The 19,334-nt window shown below is 47.3% G+C and overlaps 3 protein-coding genes across 11 annotated transcripts in view; 2 read left to right on the top strand and 1 right to left on the bottom strand.

Annotated features, from left to right (window-relative positions):
* Nucleotides 1-18,931, bottom strand: part of LOC144077036 (sorbin and SH3 domain-containing protein 2-like) — a 49,659-nt gene extending 30,728 nt beyond the window's left edge. For 2 of the 8 annotated variants that reach the window (XM_077604466.1, XM_077604470.1), the window contains exons 1-4: nucleotides 18,716-18,931; nucleotides 6,694-6,820; nucleotides 4,135-4,247; nucleotides 1,912-1,951 (exon numbers count right to left, since the gene is read on the bottom strand). The gene's annotated coding sequence lies outside the window, so the exon portion shown is untranslated. Of the gene's footprint in view, nucleotides 1-1,911; nucleotides 2,528-4,134; nucleotides 4,248-6,693; nucleotides 6,821-18,715 lie in introns of those variants that run through there. The other 6 variants (XM_077604467.1, XM_077604471.1, XM_077604468.1 and 3 more) reach the window with 4 other exon arrangements.
* On the top strand, nucleotides 6,512-13,218 carry tlr3 (toll-like receptor 3). 2 transcript variants are annotated; one of them, XM_077604483.1, is made up of 6 exons: nucleotides 6,512-6,681; nucleotides 8,101-8,350; nucleotides 9,098-9,261; nucleotides 9,445-9,639; nucleotides 9,717-11,581; nucleotides 12,299-13,218. In XM_077604483.1, the coding sequence occupies exons 1-6, from the start codon at nucleotides 6,655-6,657 to the stop codon at nucleotides 12,537-12,539; spliced, it is 2,742 nt and encodes a 913-aa protein (XP_077460609.1). In that variant the 5' UTR covers nucleotides 6,512-6,654; the 3' UTR covers nucleotides 12,540-13,218. The 2 variants fall into 2 exon arrangements, with proteins under 2 accessions (XP_077460609.1, XP_077460608.1); XM_077604482.1 differs by lacking the exon at nucleotides 6,512-6,681 and adding an exon at nucleotides 7,070-8,040.
* On the top strand, nucleotides 14,531-19,107 carry cyp4v2a (cytochrome P450, family 4, subfamily V, member 2a). Its single transcript, XM_077604487.1, has 11 exons — nucleotides 14,531-14,753; nucleotides 14,874-14,986; nucleotides 15,973-16,058; nucleotides 16,158-16,348; nucleotides 16,426-16,495; nucleotides 16,560-16,686; nucleotides 16,745-16,909; nucleotides 16,996-17,098; nucleotides 17,734-17,868; nucleotides 18,142-18,321; nucleotides 18,752-19,107. Exons 1-11 carry the CDS (start codon nucleotides 14,573-14,575, stop codon nucleotides 18,910-18,912), a joined length of 1,512 nt encoding a protein of 503 aa, XP_077460613.1. The 5' UTR covers nucleotides 14,531-14,572; the 3' UTR covers nucleotides 18,913-19,107.
* The last annotated feature ends 227 nt before the right edge of the window (nucleotides 19,108-19,334 follow it).

Raw genomic sequence — 19,334 nt, 5'->3', positions numbered from 1 at the left:
GAAGGAAAAAGAAAATTCATTTAAAATGAATAAATAAGGTCAAAAAAATTGAAGAAAGGAAAAAGAAAATTCATTTAAAATAAATAAATAAGGTCAAAAAAATTGAAGAAAGGAAAAAGAAATTTCATTTAAAATGAATAAATAAGGTAAAAAAAATGAAGAAAGGAAAAAGAAAATTCATTTAAAATGAATAAATGAGGTCAAAAAGTGAAATGTATTAATAAATGTGTCTGTTATTTACAATTTCATTTTTTTTTAAAAAGCCATCTCTCCCACTATAAAACGATTATCCATGTCAATGAGTGAAAATGCGGTCAGAATAAAATGTATTCTTCCTCTGGCCGGCCAAGACGCTCCCTCCTACGATGTAGTTGAACACAATCCAGCGCGCAAAAGGCAGCCAATGAGGTCAAAAATCTGCTAACGACGACTTTACAGTGCACTAATATAACGTTAAAAGAGAAAATCAATCAATCTACGTGGCATAGTGGTTATGGGGAGCGCAAAAATGCTAATCTACTCATGACATTTTCTGTCTTAATGATTTGATTTGGTGATTCTCAATGATCCCATTGACTTTGATTTGCTTTGTACTTTGCGCTTTCGCTTTGTTGTTCTGCGGCCTTTGCGACTATACTGTCTAACTTATAACTGCCTTTTCTTGCTACTGTCAAAATTTACCGAATACGGGATGAATAAAGTTATCCAATCCAATCCAATCTGATTTGTAAGCAGGCAACGAGTGAAGTCATTGAAGCTACGTTCGCTACGTTGTAGTCTTTAGTCTTTAGGCCATCAAATCAAAATCCAATCCAATCCAATCCAATCCTACGCGTACGTGGCCAGCTGGTATTTTGGGAAGTAGCGCACAAAGCAGGTATCAGGCCACGACGTGACGTGACGTGACGTTCCCGGAGCGATAGTGTTACACTTTTCCCACTATTCCCTGGTGGTCACCCCCCGCCGCCGCACTCTGACAGATAAGCCTTCTTTTTTTTTGTTTTGTTTTAGCAACATGGCTTCATACCAGTTCTACCAGTACGTTTCAATGCGGCGACAAGAAAGAAAACAAGCACCTTAATATACTATTGCTAGCATGGAATGTATTCCTTGAAGCATTCAAAACAAAAGAAATAGCAGTCAACATTTATTGCTAAACATTGACGTCCAATTCATTTAAGCTAGGCTGTGAAATGCTCATGTATTCTATTTTGATGACATAAATGAATCATGTTTGTTATATGACTTTAAATATATAAAAAATGACATGGTAAAAATTAATTCAAACTCACTGTTAACCTGCCATTGACACCAAAAAGTGTCCTATTTGAACTGCCAAGAGTGACATACAGTAAATTTTCCTATTTTAGCAGCATTAGCATTGACGTGACTATAGTCCCAATCCCTTTTGAAAATACCAACAACGTTAAGGGTGAGGAAATCTTGATTGAATTTGTGTCCTCCTAATCTCAATGGATTGGACGCCAATCGCCGTCACTGGCAGCCAGTAAGATAAAAACTACATTCCAATGAGAAAATCCACTAATAAAGATGAAGCTCCATCACCATTTGTGTTCAGCTAATGTGGCATTGAGGTTTAAATCCGTCAATCTGACCATTAAAACCCTTTTTTTTAACGGTATGATTACGCGTCTTTATCCTACAGGGGCGCTTCCTTTCCTTTCAAAGCTACTATTTCCTCATTTTTACGGCGTCCCAGAACGCAACGCCGCGGGAACGTGAGCGACCTCGGCCGACTTGCGGCGGACATTCGAGTGTCATTTAAGCGAATAACATGACGCCCAAATACATTTAAATCCCATAAATAATGAGCTCGTATGCCAATATAGGGAGAACATTTCAAAAACACAACATATTTTGAATAGGTGATGTCACCGGGCAGGTGCTTACCTTAGCAAAACAGCCTGGTCCCGGCTAGCTGGACTGCCACCTCCATGTAAAATAGAAAGAAAAGAAAAAACAATCCTCACTTTTGATGGTAAACGACACGTCAAGAGCAGAAAACGGCGCCCGGGGCGGCGAGCGAGTACGGAGCGGCCGTCCACCTGCTGACTCGGAGCCCGCCTGGCGGATTCACCAGAGCGGACAACTCCCACTTGTCACAGGGGTGGGGTGGTGTGTGTGTGGGTGAGGGGGGGGAGGTTAAGCCGGCCGGGGGAGATCGAATAGCAATGCGGCTAAAGTGTCCGCTCCGCTGGCGCTCCCTCGCTCGCCCTCGCTCGCCCTCCGGCTTCCTCTCCGACGAGGGGAGGAGGGGGGGTGGGACGGCGAGAGGGCACGGCTTTGTCCGGAGCGAAGTGGCTCGGAAACTGGGCTAACGTCAGCTACCCCGCGCTGGCTGGCTGGCTCTATTGGTATTGACCGCTACTGCGCAAAATGGCTTCTCTCGGCGTTGTCCCCTTCGCACCGAGAGCCGCAGATCAATTTGCGCGGGGTAACCATGGCGACCGACCGGCCACATTTAGCCAGCCGGCAACTTTTCGCTATGGCGGCGATACCAACGGATGTTAAAAGGCAAATATTTTAGCTACTAGTGTGGTAAAAATGGTCAGGAACCAGCATTATTTTACTCACCTCATTGGCTACCGTTGACGCTAACCAGAGTTGCTCTAAATCACGTGTGTCAAAGTGGCGGCCCGGGGGCCAAATGTGGCCCGCCGCATCATTTTGTGTGGCCCGGGAAAGTCAATGATGAGTGCCGACTTTCTGTTTTAGGATCAATTTCAAATGAAGAGTATAGATGTATATTAAATTTCCTGATTTTCCCCCTTTTAAATCAATCTTTGTCATTTTTAATACATTTTTTTCTGTTTTTAGTTAAAAATCATTTTGTAAAATCTAAAAATATGTTTTAAAAAAAGCTCAAATAAACATTGTTTTAGATCTTAAAAAATGGAATATTCAGGGATTTTAATCCATTTATAATTAAAAAAAAAAAAATCTAAATATTATATCTAAAATGGTCCGGTCCAAGTGAAATCGAGTTGACGTTAACGCGGCCCGCAAACCAACCTGAGTCTGACACCCGTGCTCTAGATGAACGTTGTTTTTTGTGCTAATTTGTCAAATTCAAATGACTACTTACAACCCTGTAATTTAGGAAACAGATCAGATACATTTTCACTGTTTAAACGACTTCAACTTTTGAGATCAATTTGCGCAGGGTAACCAAGGCGACGGGCTACATTTAGCTCACTAGCAACTTTTCGCTAGCAACAGACGTCAAAACCAAAATATTTGCGTGTATGTGTGTTAGATGTGTCAGTATAGACTATTATTATAATAAAGCAGCATTGTCAATAAAAATATTTTACCAAACTACCATGACACATACGGCAGTATAAATGGGTTCATGGCCTTGCAATTTTTTTAAAAAATATTACATATTATTTTTTTTAAATATTAGTTGTTTGATTTTTTTTTTAAATCAGGGCAGCCTCAGGTCTTTCCAGTCTCAAAGAGATCCACATTTGGAACAGCTGATATGGTTAAGTTCAGTCGTCTGGTCAGTGTCGGGAGGCGGAATTTGGGATCCGCGTGATGACATGATGTCATTGTCTGGAAATGACATCATATCAGCACCATTTTCATACCAGCTTTAATGTTTCAAGAGCAGCTAAAATAGCCAAATGCCTAATCGCTTGTTGTTGCTAGGCAGAATATGGGAAACTTTGTTTCAACTTTGCCCATTTGCCAGCAAGTTGTAAATATTGCCTTTGGGTCAAAATCAACTACAAATTTTGCCTGGCAATAATATTTCGGGCGGTTGGAATTGAGCCCTGCAAATAAATTGTTATCATTTAATGATTGGTAGCTGTTTAATAAATTTGCTTTGACAACTTAAATGGTGGGCTGACTCGTGCCCTCCAAATTCTGCCCAGTAACAAGTGGCAACACTTCGCCATCGCAAACATTTCCCTAAAACGTTAAAAGTTTTGGGGCGACAATGGTGCGGGTTCCAATCTGGCTCGCGCGGTACACGGTCGATTGGTCGCCGGTCTTTTGGTTGCCCGTCGTTGCAGTTGGGGCGACCAAAAGACGGCGACCAATCGACCGCACACAGGCTCGGACTTGTGCCTGTTGTTATTAAATACATACATAAATGAAACCTACTTGAGAATGAGTTCTTGAGGGTGGTCACAAGGGCCAATTGGGGCAGATTGGTCGCCTCGCTTCTGTTGGACTGCCCCAATAGGGACGGACTGCTGTGGCTCCTCCCATTGTAGCTGTGGAGGGTAAGCATAATGTCAATTAAAATGTCAAGTGTCCTGAAAAGTGCTGTATGAATCCAATCCGTCATCATCAAGGTCATTATAATTTTTGTCAATAAAGTTGACACTTAAATTTGGCTGTTTTTTTTTTCTTTCATTAGCATAGTTTTGTCAACCAACCCAATTTCTTCAGCAATTCTGGTTGTGACATCACCACCGGAATGTCTGGTCACGTCTGGGCTAGCTAGTACCTGTTGACGCGATCATAGAGAATAGCCTGCTAGCTAGCAGAAAGCTGCAGCTAGTTTTGGGAGTGACAAATGGAATTTTAATTGTAAAAGAAGAATTGTTATTTTTTCTAACTATTTCATAGTCATTTCAATCAAAACAAAGCATAGGGGAATGCTCACTTTGTTGTGACATCACAACCGCAATTGCTAATCACGTGTAGCATTCTAGCGCTGCTAGCTAGCATGCTAAGGTGGATGACAAAGACTTTTAAAGCTCTAATTTCATTATAAAGACTATTCTGTGGCTTTTTTTGGACTGATTTGTATCTAAAACTGTTGTGTTTATAATCATGAAGATATGGCGCGGCTATTATTTTTGAACCCATTTATTAAAGAATTCCATTAAATTGAAATTTCCTTGGTCACATGTGTCTTCTCCTTGGGCCGGCACATTTTCCGTCTCCTTATGTGGGCATGAATCTGGCGCCGGTTACGCAACGCACCTCTTCACGTCTATCAAAAGGCGACTAGCGATAGCGAGCGCCCTCTTATTATTATTATTATTACGCTCGCACTTTTGACCGGCGTCTGTCGCACCTGCCGCCTTGCCGACAGAAAAAATAAAATAAATAAATAAAAGAACGGCAAGAGGGAAGCGAGCGTTTATCTGGGCGCGTTTTTGGAATTCCTTCCCCGATTGATCCGTCTCAAGCGACAAATCCTGTTTGCGTCATTAAGAAATGGGCCGGTTAATCCAATTAATGAAGAGGTGGGCAACAGAAGGAGATTAAGGACCCCCGTATGGGCAAAAAAAGTGGTACGATCCTAATGCCCGGCCGGCCGTCGGGGGACGTGACATGGTTCTTTCCTTGCGGGATTTGGAAGGATGAGGAATTTGACCCCGCAATCCCCACGGTTCCTTTTTAGGAAATGCGCCTCCGACGAGGTGGCGCAAGAGTTCAGACGGGAGGACGTTAACCCGTTTGATGCCGACTTACCATCGTCCTTCTGGGAATTAAAAATGACGTTAGAGCGAATAGTCGTTGTTTTGACGTGGGAAAATGGCAGCCAATTCAATTCAAATGCATTGGACGTCCGCTGCCAATGAGAATTTGTTGTTCCTCTGGCCAAGATGCACCCGCCCCGCAATGAGCTTATCACGAGTAGACTGTAGTGATAAACTCGTTTAGAACCTCATTGATGCCTACAGTTACGTTTATAAATAAGCATGAAGTATTGGAGGGGTACATAACAATATATATTTTTCATTTTATTAGATTTTTTTGTGGGGGGGGGGGGGTGTTTATGATTATCAGAATTGGCATACCTTTCAATTTAAACGTTTTGAGAAATTAAATATTTGCATTTAAAAAAAATATTGTGTATATTTATTTTATGGTATTTTAATGATTTTGAGACTATTCTTGATTGGGATTCTTAATAATGATGTGGGGTTAAAACTAAGACAGTCCTTCAAAATATAGGCACGAGTAAACGGAAAACCAATTTTCAACTAAAGTAAACAATGTCTTAAAAAGGCCGATCATTTCTTGATTTTTGCTGCCGTCTAGTGGCGGAGTTTGCCATTGACGGGTTTCTTAGAAATATTAATGCTTGGTCCAAACTATTTTTTTTCCAGATAAAAAACAAATGTAAAAAAAAATAAAAAAAAATACGCAAGATGTATTTAAAAAAATATAAATTTCTGCTGCAATTTGAAAAAAATAAAATAAAATATATTACTAGACCCCCAATGAAAAATGTGCTTATTAAAATATGAACCATTGACGATGACTGCCCGCCCACAGTCAAATTGTATAGGACGTCAATCGCCGTCAATGGCGGTGAATGAGTTAAGAATTAGACAGTTTGCTTCTGGGTATTCCCCCACTAGATTTCTTCCCATATTTATATCGGCGCACGCAGCTGCAACTGTCAAAACAGGTTTGTACAAGCGCGTGCGTGTCTCCAGGCCAAAGTGGGAGTGGTAAGGCAACGCCTACTTTTATATTTTTCCACGTCAGAGCTAAAAAAAATGAGGGCCAAGTCACGCTAGGAGCCGCTCAAAGGGAGGCCGGCGTACAAGCGCAGCCAGCCAATGAACAAAAGAAGAAGTGAAAGAAGCCCAGCTGGAAATCTCACGTCCGTATTTGTTTGGAGGAAATGCAGGCAGACTTCCGCCTTGGAAAAGCATGAGCTCCGCGTACGGGAAAAAGATGGTAAGAGCTTACCGGGATTTAGATGAATGAGTATCTGGGAGTTTCAGTGCCATTGCCATTCGGGGAGGGACGTCCAATCCGTTTGGGAGTGGAAGACAGACAGCAGGTCCATTTTTTGGCAACTTTGTTCACTAAAATGCTGCAATGCAAAGTGGGATTGTTGGTTAAAACGTTTGGATGCTCTTACAAAAATGTTCCCAAAAAATTGTTGTATGTTGTTTTTCCCTTTTTGTCGTTTTGATTCATTTTTAATGACTATTGGAGAGGCTTAAAAAGAGGATTTGGAACATGTTGACATTTTTGAAAGGAGGAACTGACTATTAAGATTCATTTATAAGTCAAAGTTCCTCTATTTGAATGTTTGATTGAAACATTAATCTAAAAAAACAAAACAAAAAAGAGTACAGTGGTACCTCGTCATACGACCGCTCATCATACAAAATGCTCGTCTTACGGGGGAAATTTCGATCGAATAATTCGCTCGTGATGCGACCAAGCCAGGTGGCCATGGCATTTTTTTTTGCATATCTTTCGTGTATAACAATATTTACGAGCACCGGATGAGTTGTTCAGAGCAGGAAACGCACAACGCGCATGCGCGGGGAAAAGAGGGCTTTCTGGGTAATGAAGTATACTCGTGCACACAACGCCGACAGGCAATGGCACTCAGAATACAACTTTACCCACAATCAATACGTGGGTAAGCTCAGCTGCTGCATTTCCTGTTATTTTTTCTAATACCAGGAGTATTATATTACTTCTCGTTGGCTGCTCATAAGAACATCAGGGGCACTGGCTCGCAATAGCAACCCCGGTAGCAACTCTATCATAGGCGCCGTTGGAGGGGATGCGAACACAGATGTTACAAGCTAAAAGGAGCCGCTAGCCAGCGCCCCCAAAAGTTCCCATGAGCAGCGGCGCGATCGCTGATAAAAGACTGCGATTATCCCATTGTGAGGACATTTGTGTGCATCATTTTCGGAATATTTTGAAGGGAATAGTACGACAGCAAACAGCCCATCGATAGCGAACGTGAGGGTGGAGTGTGGAAGAAAAAAACCCGAAGCCCCCCGCCCCTTTTGTGCCCCTCTCCCCTCGGCGAAATCCGCCCAATTTTAGTTAGATTAAACACTTTATTTCTATTAAACCACTCGTTATTTATTACTTTGTCAATATATGGCGAATTATAAGAAATAAAACATTTTTTTCAATCCAATATCCTGTTTTTGGTGTTTTTTTTCAGAGAGTTGGAACGAATTAATTTGTTTCCCATTCATTTCAATGGGAAACTTCCGCTCGAGTTACGAGAATCTTGTCATACGAGCTCAGTTCCGGAACGGATTAAGCTCGTATCTCGAGGTACCACTGTATTTGGACAATTTTGCGGTGAAATGGTGACACCCCGACACCCCCCGTCAGGTGTTGCTGGCGTGCCAAATGGCGCTGCTTTTGGGCTCGTCCCGGGAGGAAAGCCCTTGCCGCGTGCGGGGCGCCGAAGCCGACTGCAGCCACCTGAACCTGACCGACGTGCCGCCGGACCTCCCCGCCAATATCAGCGGCCTGGACCTGTCCCACAATCGCCTGAGTCGGATCCTGCCGGCCTCCCTGAGCCGCTACTCGGGTCTTCTGCGCTTGGACGTCAGCTACAACAGCCTGACCGTCCTGGAAGGTATCCGATAGAAAGAACCGCCGTCCGGACCGTCAACTAAATGACCTGGCCAAACAGCAATTGTCTTAAACCAAGGGTGTCAGACTCGGGTTGGTTGGCGGGCCGCTTTAACGTCAACTTGATTTCACGTGGGCCGGACCATTTTAGATATAATATTTAGATTTTTTTGGGATTAAAAGAACTGGATTAAAAGCCCTGAATATTCAGTTATTTTAAATATCTAAAACAATGTATATTTGAGCTTTTTTTATATTTTACAAAATTATTTTTGAACTAAAAACACAGAAAAAATGGATTAAAAAATGACAATTATTGATTGAAAAGGGGGAAAATCGGGAAATGTAATATACATCTATATCTATCATTTTAATTTGATCCTAAAACAGAAAGTCGACACTCATGATTGACTTTCCCGGGCCACACAAAATGATGCAGCGGGCCAGATTTGGCCCCCGGGCCGCCACTTTGACACGTGTCAAAAAACAATGGCTGCACAAAGCCAATCTATGGCAGCCTTTTGTAACCTGAAACACTGGCAGGTCCAAGCATTCGTAAGTAGAGGCGCTGTATTTGGTTTGTTGACCTTTTGGGATACAAATGATCCTGCTAAATCACCATTGGGATGAATTGAATGCCTTTATCGTCATGGTACAAGTACAATGAGATTTAAACAAGTACAGAAACAAAATTGAAGGATTAAAAAAGAAAAAAAAAAATCGGCTAAAGTATCGTTCTCTCTATTGAAAGGTGGGCTGTGCCGAGCGCTGCCCCTTCTGCGGACGCTCCACGTCGATCACAACGAGGTGCACGTGGTCCGGGAAGAGGATTTGGACGGCTGCGGCGCCCTGACCGTCTTGGGCTTATCGGGAAATCGGCTGAAACTGAAAGGGGAACCCTTCGCCGGGCTGCAGGTAACCAGGATGCCCCGTCCGTGACACGGGCTGCCTGGATGAAAGCCAACAATTCAAGTAGGAGGTCACCAAACGAGCCGAGGGTCTCTCGGGCTCCGTTGTCCGACGACCCTAGGCAAACGTTTCCAACTTGGCACTGTGAGCCTAATTAAGAAGGGCGTGGCCATCTTGTCTGCTTTTCAGAGTCTGAAAGTCCTAGACGTGTCCAAGAACAACCTGGACTCGGCCAAACTGGGTTCCAGGCCTCAGCTGGCCAACTTGGCGGAGCTGAGGCTGGGATTCAACGCTTTCTCGGCTTTGGCTCAGGATGACTTTGCGCTCTTTGGCAACTCCTCGTCTCTGCGCTTCCTGGACCTGGAATCCTCCACCATCAAAACGGTAAGACGCATCCCGGGCTGCGTTTGATATTCCCCGGCTCCCGCCATTGCTCGGTTTCTTTTTTTGGGGGAGCGCAGGTGGAGGCGGGTTCCTTCAAGCCCATTTCCAGCTTGTCGACTTTGATCATGGACGGGAGCAAGATGGGCACCACGGCCATCTCCAAACTCTGCTTGGCGTTGTCCGGGACGTCCGTGCGCCATCTGTCCCTGCGGACAATGAAGCTGGTGACGCTGACCGACGGCACCTTCAGGGGTTTGCAGGAGACCGACGTGGCCTTCTTGGACCTGTCGGGCAACGGCTTGGGGAAAATGGAAGAGGGCGCCCTCCGCTGGCTGGGCAAACTGGAGACCCTGGTCTTGTCGGACAACAACCTCAAGCACTTGACCCGGGGGACCTTTGGGGGTCTGGGCGCTTTGAAGCGGCTGGACTTGACCAGGGCCCTGGTGAAGAGCCGCGCCTCGGCCACGCCCATCATCGACGACTTGGCCTTCGGGCCGCTGGGCGCCCTGGAGATCCTGTGCTTGCGGCGCACCTCGGTGCGCTCCCTCAGCGGGCGCACTTTCGCGGGACCGAGGGCTCTCCGGGAAGTGGACCTGAGCTGGAGCAGCTACGCCTCGCTGAAGAGCATCTCCAACGAGACGCTGTCCTCGCTGGGCGGGTCGCTGCTGAAGCTCAACCTGACGGCGGCGGCCGTCTCGCGGCTGGGGCCCGGCGCCTTCTCGGCCCTGGGGAACCTCAGCCACCTCTTCCTGGACTTCAACTTCATCCGGCAGACTCTGAGCGGGGAGGAGTTGGGCGGCCTGGGCCGGCTGAAGGAGCTGCGCCTGTCCTTCAACCGACAGACGGTCACGCTGGTCTCCCAGTCGTTCGCCGGCGTCCCCGGACTGGAGCTCCTGACGCTGAGCAAGAGCCTGACGGCCGCTTCCTTGAACTCGGAGCCCTCTCCGTTCCGCCCCTTGGCCGAGCTGGCCTACTTGGACCTGAGCAACAACAACATCGCCAACCTGAACGGCGACCTGCTGAGCGGACTGGCCAAGCTGAGGGTCCTCAAGCTGGAGCACAACAACCTGGCCAGGTTGTGGAAGGAGGCCAAACCGGGGGGGGCCGTCTTCTACCTGCGGGGCTTGGGGAACCTGAGCTCCCTGCAGCTGGACAACAACGGGCTGGACGAGATCCCGGCGGGAAGCCTGAGCGGCCTGAGCGCCTTGCGGGAGCTCAGCCTGAGCAACAACCTCCTGAACAAGCTGGAGGACTCGGTGTTCGCCAGCCAGACCTCGCTGACGGTGCTACGCCTGCAGAGGAACCTGATCACCAGCGTGAGAGCCGAGGTCTTCCGGACTCCCCTGTCCAACCTGAGCTACCTCCTGATGGACCGGAATCCCTTCGACTGCACCTGCGAGAGCATGCTGTGGTTCGTCACGTGGTTGAACGGCAGCGGCGGCGCGGCGGTTCCCGGCTGGAGGGAACGCTACAGGTGCAACACGCCGCTGGCCTACTTCAACCGCTCGGTGGCGGATTTCGAACCGCTCTCCTGCAAGGACCTGGCGCCCTTCCGCGCTCTCTTCCTGCTGAGCGCCACGCTGGTGGCGCTGCTGACGGCGATGCCGCTGTTTTGGCGCTTCCACGGCTGGAGGCTGCGCTTCCACTGGAACATCCTGCTCAACCGCACGCTGGGTTTCCGCCAGGGCGACGCCGCCGCCGCCGCCGAGGAGGGCGGGCGCTTCCAGTACGACGCCTACGTGGTGCACGCCGAGGCGGACGGCGGCTGGGTGGAGCGAGCCGTCCTGCCCCTGGAGAACTGCGGCTGCCGCTTTTACCTGGAGGAGCGCGACGCCGAGGCCGGGATGTCCCAGCTGGAGTCCATCGTGACCAACATGAGGAACTCGCGCAGAATTCTTTTCGTGGTCACGGAGAGCCTCCTCCTGGATCCCTGGTGCAGTCGGTAAGTTCAAGGGCTTTTCTCAATCCGCTCATGTGGGCTTGGGGTGGGTCCCCAAAGTGGTCCTGGGTACGGGTTTTTGTTCCAACCGATCCAGCACGGACACACGAGATTCCTGCAGAACCTGACTGCAATCCACTGATTGGTGAAAAGGTGTCCTCTTTCTGAGTTGGAATGAAAACCCGCAGCTTTGGAGACCACTGCGCTAATGGATCTTCAGCATGAATCGGGCTTTTCTTTGTCATTTTCTTCATCGACGTCGGGCGTTATTTTTATAAGCGTGGCCGGTCGACGCCACTAGGGGGCGGGGCAAATGCTTTTTTCCCCGCGTGACCGGATGTTTCGTTGGCGGACACTTCGTTGGCGGACACTTCGTTGGCGGACACTTCGTTGGCGGACACTTCGTTGCCGGACACTTCGTTGCCGGACACTTCGTTGCCGGACACTTCGTTGCCGGACACTTCGTTGCCGGAAACTTCGTTGCCGGCGTTTCGTCGCCGGACAATTTGTAAGGTTAGTGGTTAGAATTAGGGTTAGTGGATAGTGGTTAAGGTTAGGTCCATCCACGAAATGTCCGTCGACGAAGCGTCCGTTCGACAAACCGTCCGTCGGCGAAATGTCCGGGTACCTTTCCCCGTGAGGAAATCCCATTTTTTGTCTGGTGCCCAAATGGCAACTCGGGCCAGTGAGAAATTTTGTGTGCATGTCTGTCGGCGGCAGCTTCAAGGCCCAGCAGGCCTTGCACCAGGTGATGGAGGCCAGCCGGGACTCGGTCATCCTGGTCTTGCTGGAGGACGTGCCCGACTACAAGCTGTGGCTGTCGCTGTTCCTGCGCCGCGCCATGCTGAGGCGCCACTGCGTGCTAGGCTGGCCCGCGGGTCAGGAGGAGCGGGCGTTGGCCTTCCGCCAGCAGCTGCTCATCGCCCTGGGGAAGACACGCCCCGTATCGCCCCTCCTTTGAAAGCTCCAAACCCACACGGTCTGCCTGGTAAATCACGTTTTTGTTCCCCAAACATTTCTAACTAAAAATCATCCCAATAAATCATCTACTTTTATCGACATTGACACAGAAAAATATTTTGTGGTCTGGAAAAGTTCTTTTAAGACAACTTTTGTTGACTTTTAACCCTTGGTGGGGACAGTGACTGTTTTCAGTCCTTTTTCAAAAACATTTTTCAAATCATTTGAACCCAATACATTCACTGCCAGCACCCCCACTTTAAAAAAGATTGGATCTCTATTGCCATTTATGGCAGCCAATGACCATATCCAAAATTCTAAATATAACATTATTACATGGGAAACAAATCCAGCCAAACACGAGATAATCAACAGAAGTCATTAAAAATAGAATGTAAACAGGTAAACATATTTGTCAATAGTAATGATAAACGAGGAAATTATTCATAAATTCTTGCTTTTTTTATATACAGCCAAAATTTTGAAATGTTTCATCTAAAAATGATGTTTCTTTTTTATTTGTTCTATTTTGCTCAATGTATTTGACTGCTATTTTCATGTAGCGATGCTTTTTGTCCTTGATGAGATCAATGGCAATTTAGGCAGGCTTAAACTTGGCCACTGGAATGGATATAAAACTATATAAGTACAGAATATAATACGTAATTAATGTCCTGTCAATTTCCACCCACTCTCTGTAATCATTACAAAAAAGTTCAACTTTGACTCACAAAGTCCAAGCAAGCTGAATGAGATTGCGCTCGGCAAAAGTAGCAAAAAGCTAAAACTTCTCCAGGCTTTTTGTCAATCTACCTATCGCGTCTCCGACCCCTTATCTCTGGCCTCCCAATCCCGTACTCGCTATTACTGATAACTGCTGCTGCAAATGGTTGTTTGTCTCTGATGCCCTGCGATTGGCCGGCGACCCGTTCCGAGTGCGCCCTGCCTACTTCGTTGGGATCGGCTCCGGCACCTACCTCCGTGACCCTCAAAACATGAGTCCGTTCGCAAAACCGCTTATCCTCAAAAGGCTCACGGGGGTGCTGGAGCCCATCCCAGCTGACGACTAGCACCGGGGGCGTCACACCCCGAATGGGTGGCCAGCCAATCGCGGGGCACGAGGAGACGAAGGACAAGCCATTTTAGATAGATGGATCATTTAGCACCCAATTAGCCTAGCATGGATCTTTTGGAGATGTGGGAAGAAATCAGAGTACCAAGAGAAAACCCACGCAAGCCCGGAGGAACATGCAAACTCCACCTGGGATCGAACCCTCGACCCCAAAAATGTGAGCCGACGTGCTAACCGCTAGTTCACTTGTGTCAAAGCGGCGGCCCGGGGGCCAAATGTGGCCCGCCACATCATTTTGTGTGGCCCGGGAAAGTCAATGATGAGTGCCGACTTTCTGTTTTAGGATCAAATTAAAACGAAGAGTATAGATGTATATTCAATTTCCTGATTTTTCCCCTTTTAAATCAATCATTGTCTTTTTTAATCCATTTTTCTGTGTTTTTAGTTCAAAAATCTAATCTAAAAATATATTTTTAAAAAAGCTCAAATAAACATGGTTTTAGATCTATAAAAAAACTTAATATTCAGGGCTTTTAATCCAGTTCTTTTAATCCATTTATAAAAAAATAAAAAAAATCTAAATATTATATCTAAAATGGTCCGGCCCACGTGAAATCGAGTTGAAGTTTAAGCGGCTTGCGAACCAACCCAAGTCTGACACCCTTGCGCTAGTTGGTTAATATAATTATAGCACGGCGATGTTTGTTGCTAGCGTGTGTTTAAATGTGTCATTTTTCTAGTTTGTTTGTCTTTGTGGCAAAAGCCCCGCCCCCCTGATCAAACATCCCACGAGTAAAACGGTTCAGTCTTTCATTCGTCGGAAAAAAACAAGCTCGACTTTAAGCACGTGGCCCGAGATAACGAGCGCAAAGGGCGTTGTGGGGCAACCCCCCGTAGCCGCACGTGACCGCCGCGGCCGCTACTTGAGCCGGCGTCGGGCGGCGCGGAGCGACAGAAGGAAGATGGCCGTGGTCGCCTATGGCGCCGCGCTGGCGGTGGGCCTGCTGGTGGCGCTGTCGGCACTGGTCTACCAGAGGCTGAGAGGCTACCTGAGAAAATGGGTCATGATGAAGCCCATCCAGGCCGTGGGGCCCACGTACCCCCTGCTGGGGAACGCGCTGGACTTGAAGACCGACGCCGTAGGTGAGGAAACTAACTGAGTCATTGATTTGGGTGCAAAAAGGTGGCATTTTGGAGGGGGGGGAATAGCCATGTTGGGGTTTTTTTCGGTGTAAAAAAAAGGCCATTTTTGGTTTGTTTTAGAGTTCTTCCAGCAAATTCTGGGTTACACCAACGAGTTCCGCCAGGCCCCGCTGATCAAAATGTGGCTGGGGACCGTGCCCTTTGTCATTCTCTTTCACGCCGAGACCGTGGAGGTGGGTCGCCGTCGCCGCTGACTAAAAAAAAGTAGCAGGCTTTCTTGTTTTCTGCTCCATTTTGAATGCCATTTATTTCATTTTGGAAATGTTGGAGCCGTCAAATATATTCAAAGTGATCCAGTTGAAAAGCATATGGGTAGGAACGCCAGTGCTCCGTGATTTGGCCCCGCCCACACTCTTTTGCCTCATGCACGGGTGGGCTTGTTGACAAATGCTAGCCGCTACTGAACGGGAAGCGCAGCCGTCTGTGCATTTTGGTCTAGACCAAGGGTGTCAGACTCAGGTTGGTTCGCGATTTTGATTTTTTTTTTTATATAAATGGATTAAAAAACTGGATTAAAATCCCTGAATATTCAGTTTTTTATAGATCTAAAACAATGTTTATTTGAGCTGTTTTTATATATTTTTAGATTTTACAAAATGATTTTTGAACTAAAAACACAGAAAAAAATGAATGAAAAAATGACAATTATTGATTTAAAAGGGGGAAAATCAGGAAATTTAATATACATCTGTACTCTTGATTTTAATTTGATCCTAAAACAGAAAGTCGGCACTCATCATTTACTTTCTTGGGCCGCACAAAATGATGAGGGGGGCCATATTTGGCCCCCGGGCCGCCACTTTGACACATGTGGTCTAGACCATAGAAGGCCAACCTTTCTTGAGTATTCAAATAGCCACGCCCTCAAACTGCATATTGATTCATTTTCTGAACCGCCTATCCAGCCAAGGGACAAAGGAGAACCAATCGTAGCTAAGGGAAATTTAGCATACAATTAACCTACACTGCATAACCCCAATAAAAGGGAGCAAGAAGAAAAGCCACACAAGGCAAGACCGGGGAAAACATGCAAAGTCCACACAGGGGGGGGGGGCGACCTGGGATCCAACCCAGGACCCCAGAACCGTGGGGCCCACGTGCTAACCCAATTCAAACTCCTGGTATCCGGAATCTTAAGGGGAATGTTGATTTTGCGTAGCCTATTGTGAGCAACCCCGCCCACATGGACAAATCCAGTGTCTACAGCTTCCTCCACCCGTGGCTCGGAACCGGTCTCCTCACCAGGTACGCCCCGCCCCGCCCCGTTCCGGGACGACCAACCTGGGGTCACCGTTTTTCTTCTTCTTCTTCTTAAAAACTGGTTTTCTCGACCGGCGTCGACAGCACGGGCGCAAAGTGGCGCGAGCGTCGCAAGATGCTGACGCCGACCTTCCACTTCAGCATCTTGCAAGACTTCCTGGAAGTGATGAACGAGCAGGCCCAAGTCCTGGTGGACAAGTTGTCCTCGCGGGTTGGCGCCGGTCCCTTTGACTGCTTCAACGACGTCACCCTGTGCGCCTTGGACATCATCTGCGGTCAGTTGACGCTAAGCCAAAAAGGGGCTAAAGACGTTGAAAGTACTCCAAGGAAAAGTTTCCCCATTTGTTTCCAGAAACGGCCATGGGAAGAAAAGTCCACGCTCAGAGCAATTCCGAGTCCGAGTACGTCCGGAGCATCTACAAGTGAGTCCCGGTGGCTTTTGGACGCCGTTCCAGAAAAATGACACGCTCCATCTGCGGTTTTCAGAATGAGCGATATCATCAGTCGCCGGCAGAGGGCGCCGTGGTTCTGGCCCAACTTGACTTACAAATACTTTGGCGAGGCCAACGTGCACGACAGCACGCTCAAAACGTTGCATTCCTTCACCATGGAGGTGAGAGGCCCCTTTTGACTGATTTTCTCGGGTTCCATTTTGGCCATTTTCTCGCCAGGTGATCCGCGAACGAGCCCAGAGTCTGAAGACGAGCGACGGGACGGGGGTGGAGGACAGGAAGAGGCGAGCGTTTCTCGACATGCTGCTCCAGACCAAAGACCAAGACGGGAACGCCATGAGCCATGGGGACATTCAGGAGGAAGTGGACACCTTCATGTTTGAGGTCAATTGCCTTTTGACCCCCCCCAAAAAGGACGGCTAGGCTAACGCTCGTTTTGCGTGGTTTTTTTGTTTGTTTGTGTGGGGCAGGGCCACGACACGACGGCGGCTTCCATGAATTGGGCGCTTCACCTGCTGGGCTCTCACTCCGACGTGCACCGCAAAGTTCAACGCGAGCTCCAGGAAGTTTTCGGTGACTCCGCCCACAAATGTGTTTGTATACAAAGCGGCGCTGTGAAAGCGTGAAAAGTCGACTGCCCTGACCTTCTTCAACGAATCGCCCCATTTAAACGTTAAGAAGGAGGAATTCATTTGTAGGTTTCATACAAAATGTTTTTTTTCCAGCTTTGCTTTATTCTAATCATTTCATTTTTTAAATTCATTTTTCAATTTTCTTTCATTATTACCATATTTAAAAACATTTTTCTAAATTCAGGATTTTTAGTTTTGTTTCCAAAATGAATTCTACTATCATTATGTACTGGTTAGCGCGTCGGTTTGCATGTTCTCCCGGGCTCGCGTGGGTTTTCTACGGGTACTTTGGCATTCCAAAAGCATGCTTGCTCGGCTAATTGCATGCTAAATTGCCCCTAAGCTAGAAGCCATTACTTTCCCTTAGTCTCCTCGTGATTGCCTGGCCGTCAATTCACGGTGTCCCTCCGCCGGCCGGGATAGGCTCCGGCACCCCCCACGAACCTCGTGAGGATAAGCGGTTCGGGAAATGCATGTACATTTGAGCGTATCTTTACGCCGGCCGCCGTAAACGACGGCTCGTTGGTTTGATGGTAGATGTCGTGCTACGCTAACGCTAGTTTTTTTTTTTTTAAGGCGAGTCGGAACGTGTGGCTAGCATGGAGGACCTCAGGCGGCTCAAGTACTTGGAGTGCGTCATCAAGGAGGCCCTGCGCCTCTTTCCCTCCGTGCCCTTCTTTGGACGCAGCATCCGCCAAGACACCATCATCAGTACGTAGAAAGTAACCGTCCGATTCGTTTGGACCGGCAGTCAATTCATTGACATTCTACGTAAGCTCGTCCAAACTCGCCCTTTTAAAATCAAAACAATTATTTGATCAATGTGGCTTCCAATTCATTAAAAACGAGCTGGGTGGGTGGCAGTGAACGGACATTTGTTTTTTTTGGGCCTTGGGGCACAATCCGTTGTGCAAATTCTACCTAGCAACAATAGTGATATATATAAATTGGTTTGGAAAGCCTGTCTTTTTTCTCTTTTGGCAGACGGTTTCAAGGTACCCGCCGGCACCAACGCGGTGGTCCTCCCCTTCGCCCTCCACCGAGATCCCCGCTACTTCCCCGAGCCCGAGGAGTTCCGACCCGAACGCTTCCTGCCGGAAAATTGCCTGGACCGACCGCCGTACGCGTACATTCCCTTCTCCGCCGGGCTCCGCAACTGCATCGGTAAGTGCCTGTCCGGCGACCCTCGTCGGCCATTTTGCGTCAGGGGGCCGTTGGATAAATCGTCGTGTTAAGTCAATTTATTTTGGTCAGCGGCCACATTGGAGGTGTGCTTGCCTTACAAATATTGAACTAGAAATGCTAATTTTCTGAGGATGGGGAGGTTGGCAGGGAATGAACAGGTAAATATGCGTGTTTCTATATTGACTTCAATTTTTTTTTTTCAATTGATGGGGTAAAGACAAACTCAAAATAGGAAAAGCCTAATCGAACGCAAATGGAAAAACGAGTCGTTTTCTAAAACTGATATAAATTTATGAATAATTCCTCCATTTTTTCTCCCCACAAAACAATCCGCCCACCCGGCATAAATGCAAGATGGCCACTGGCTACTTACAATTGAAGACATCTGGCCTTGTGTGTTTTGCGGCAGGTCAGCGTTTTGCCATGATGGAGGAGAAGGTGGTGCTGTCGTCCATTTTGCGCAAATTCCAGGTGACAGCCACTCAGTCGCGAGCGGAGCTCCTTCCGACGGCCGGCCTCATCTTGCGACCCGAGAATGGCATCTGGATCCGTTTGGAAAAGTGTCCCTGACATCTGAAAAAAAAAACCTCTGATTATGACATGAATTCAGGATAGCAGCCATTTTTAATCCAGTGAAAAATCATGTCTTTGTCCAAGTGAGCTGCCTGCAATTGGCCGCCAAACTACTCTGCTGGGATAGGCTCCAGCACCCCCAGGTACGGAAAATGAATAAATGACAAAGTAATAAACTGGATTATAAATTCACATTGGAACTGTCTCATCGGCAATGGGCGCCAATTCATATCGACACGGTATAAGGAAAAAATGTCGTTATGGATCTGCGTGTCTCTGGTTTGAATTGATTTGCGTGCTGGGATTAACGCGGCGCTCACACATGACCACGCCGTTGATAATGTGTGGAAAGATGAGCGTGTTGAAATGTAGACATCAAAGAGCAGATTAGCCGCCGCCAGCTATCTGGCGGGTTGCAA

This window comes from Stigmatopora argus, chromosome 7 (assembly GCF_051989625.1).
Source record: "Stigmatopora argus isolate UIUO_Sarg chromosome 7, RoL_Sarg_1.0, whole genome shotgun sequence".
NCBI classification, from domain to species: domain Eukaryota; kingdom Metazoa; phylum Chordata; class Actinopteri; order Syngnathiformes; family Syngnathidae; genus Stigmatopora; species Stigmatopora argus.
Note: the sequence above shows the minus strand (reverse complement) of the source record. Positions and strands in the feature narration are given on the sequence as shown.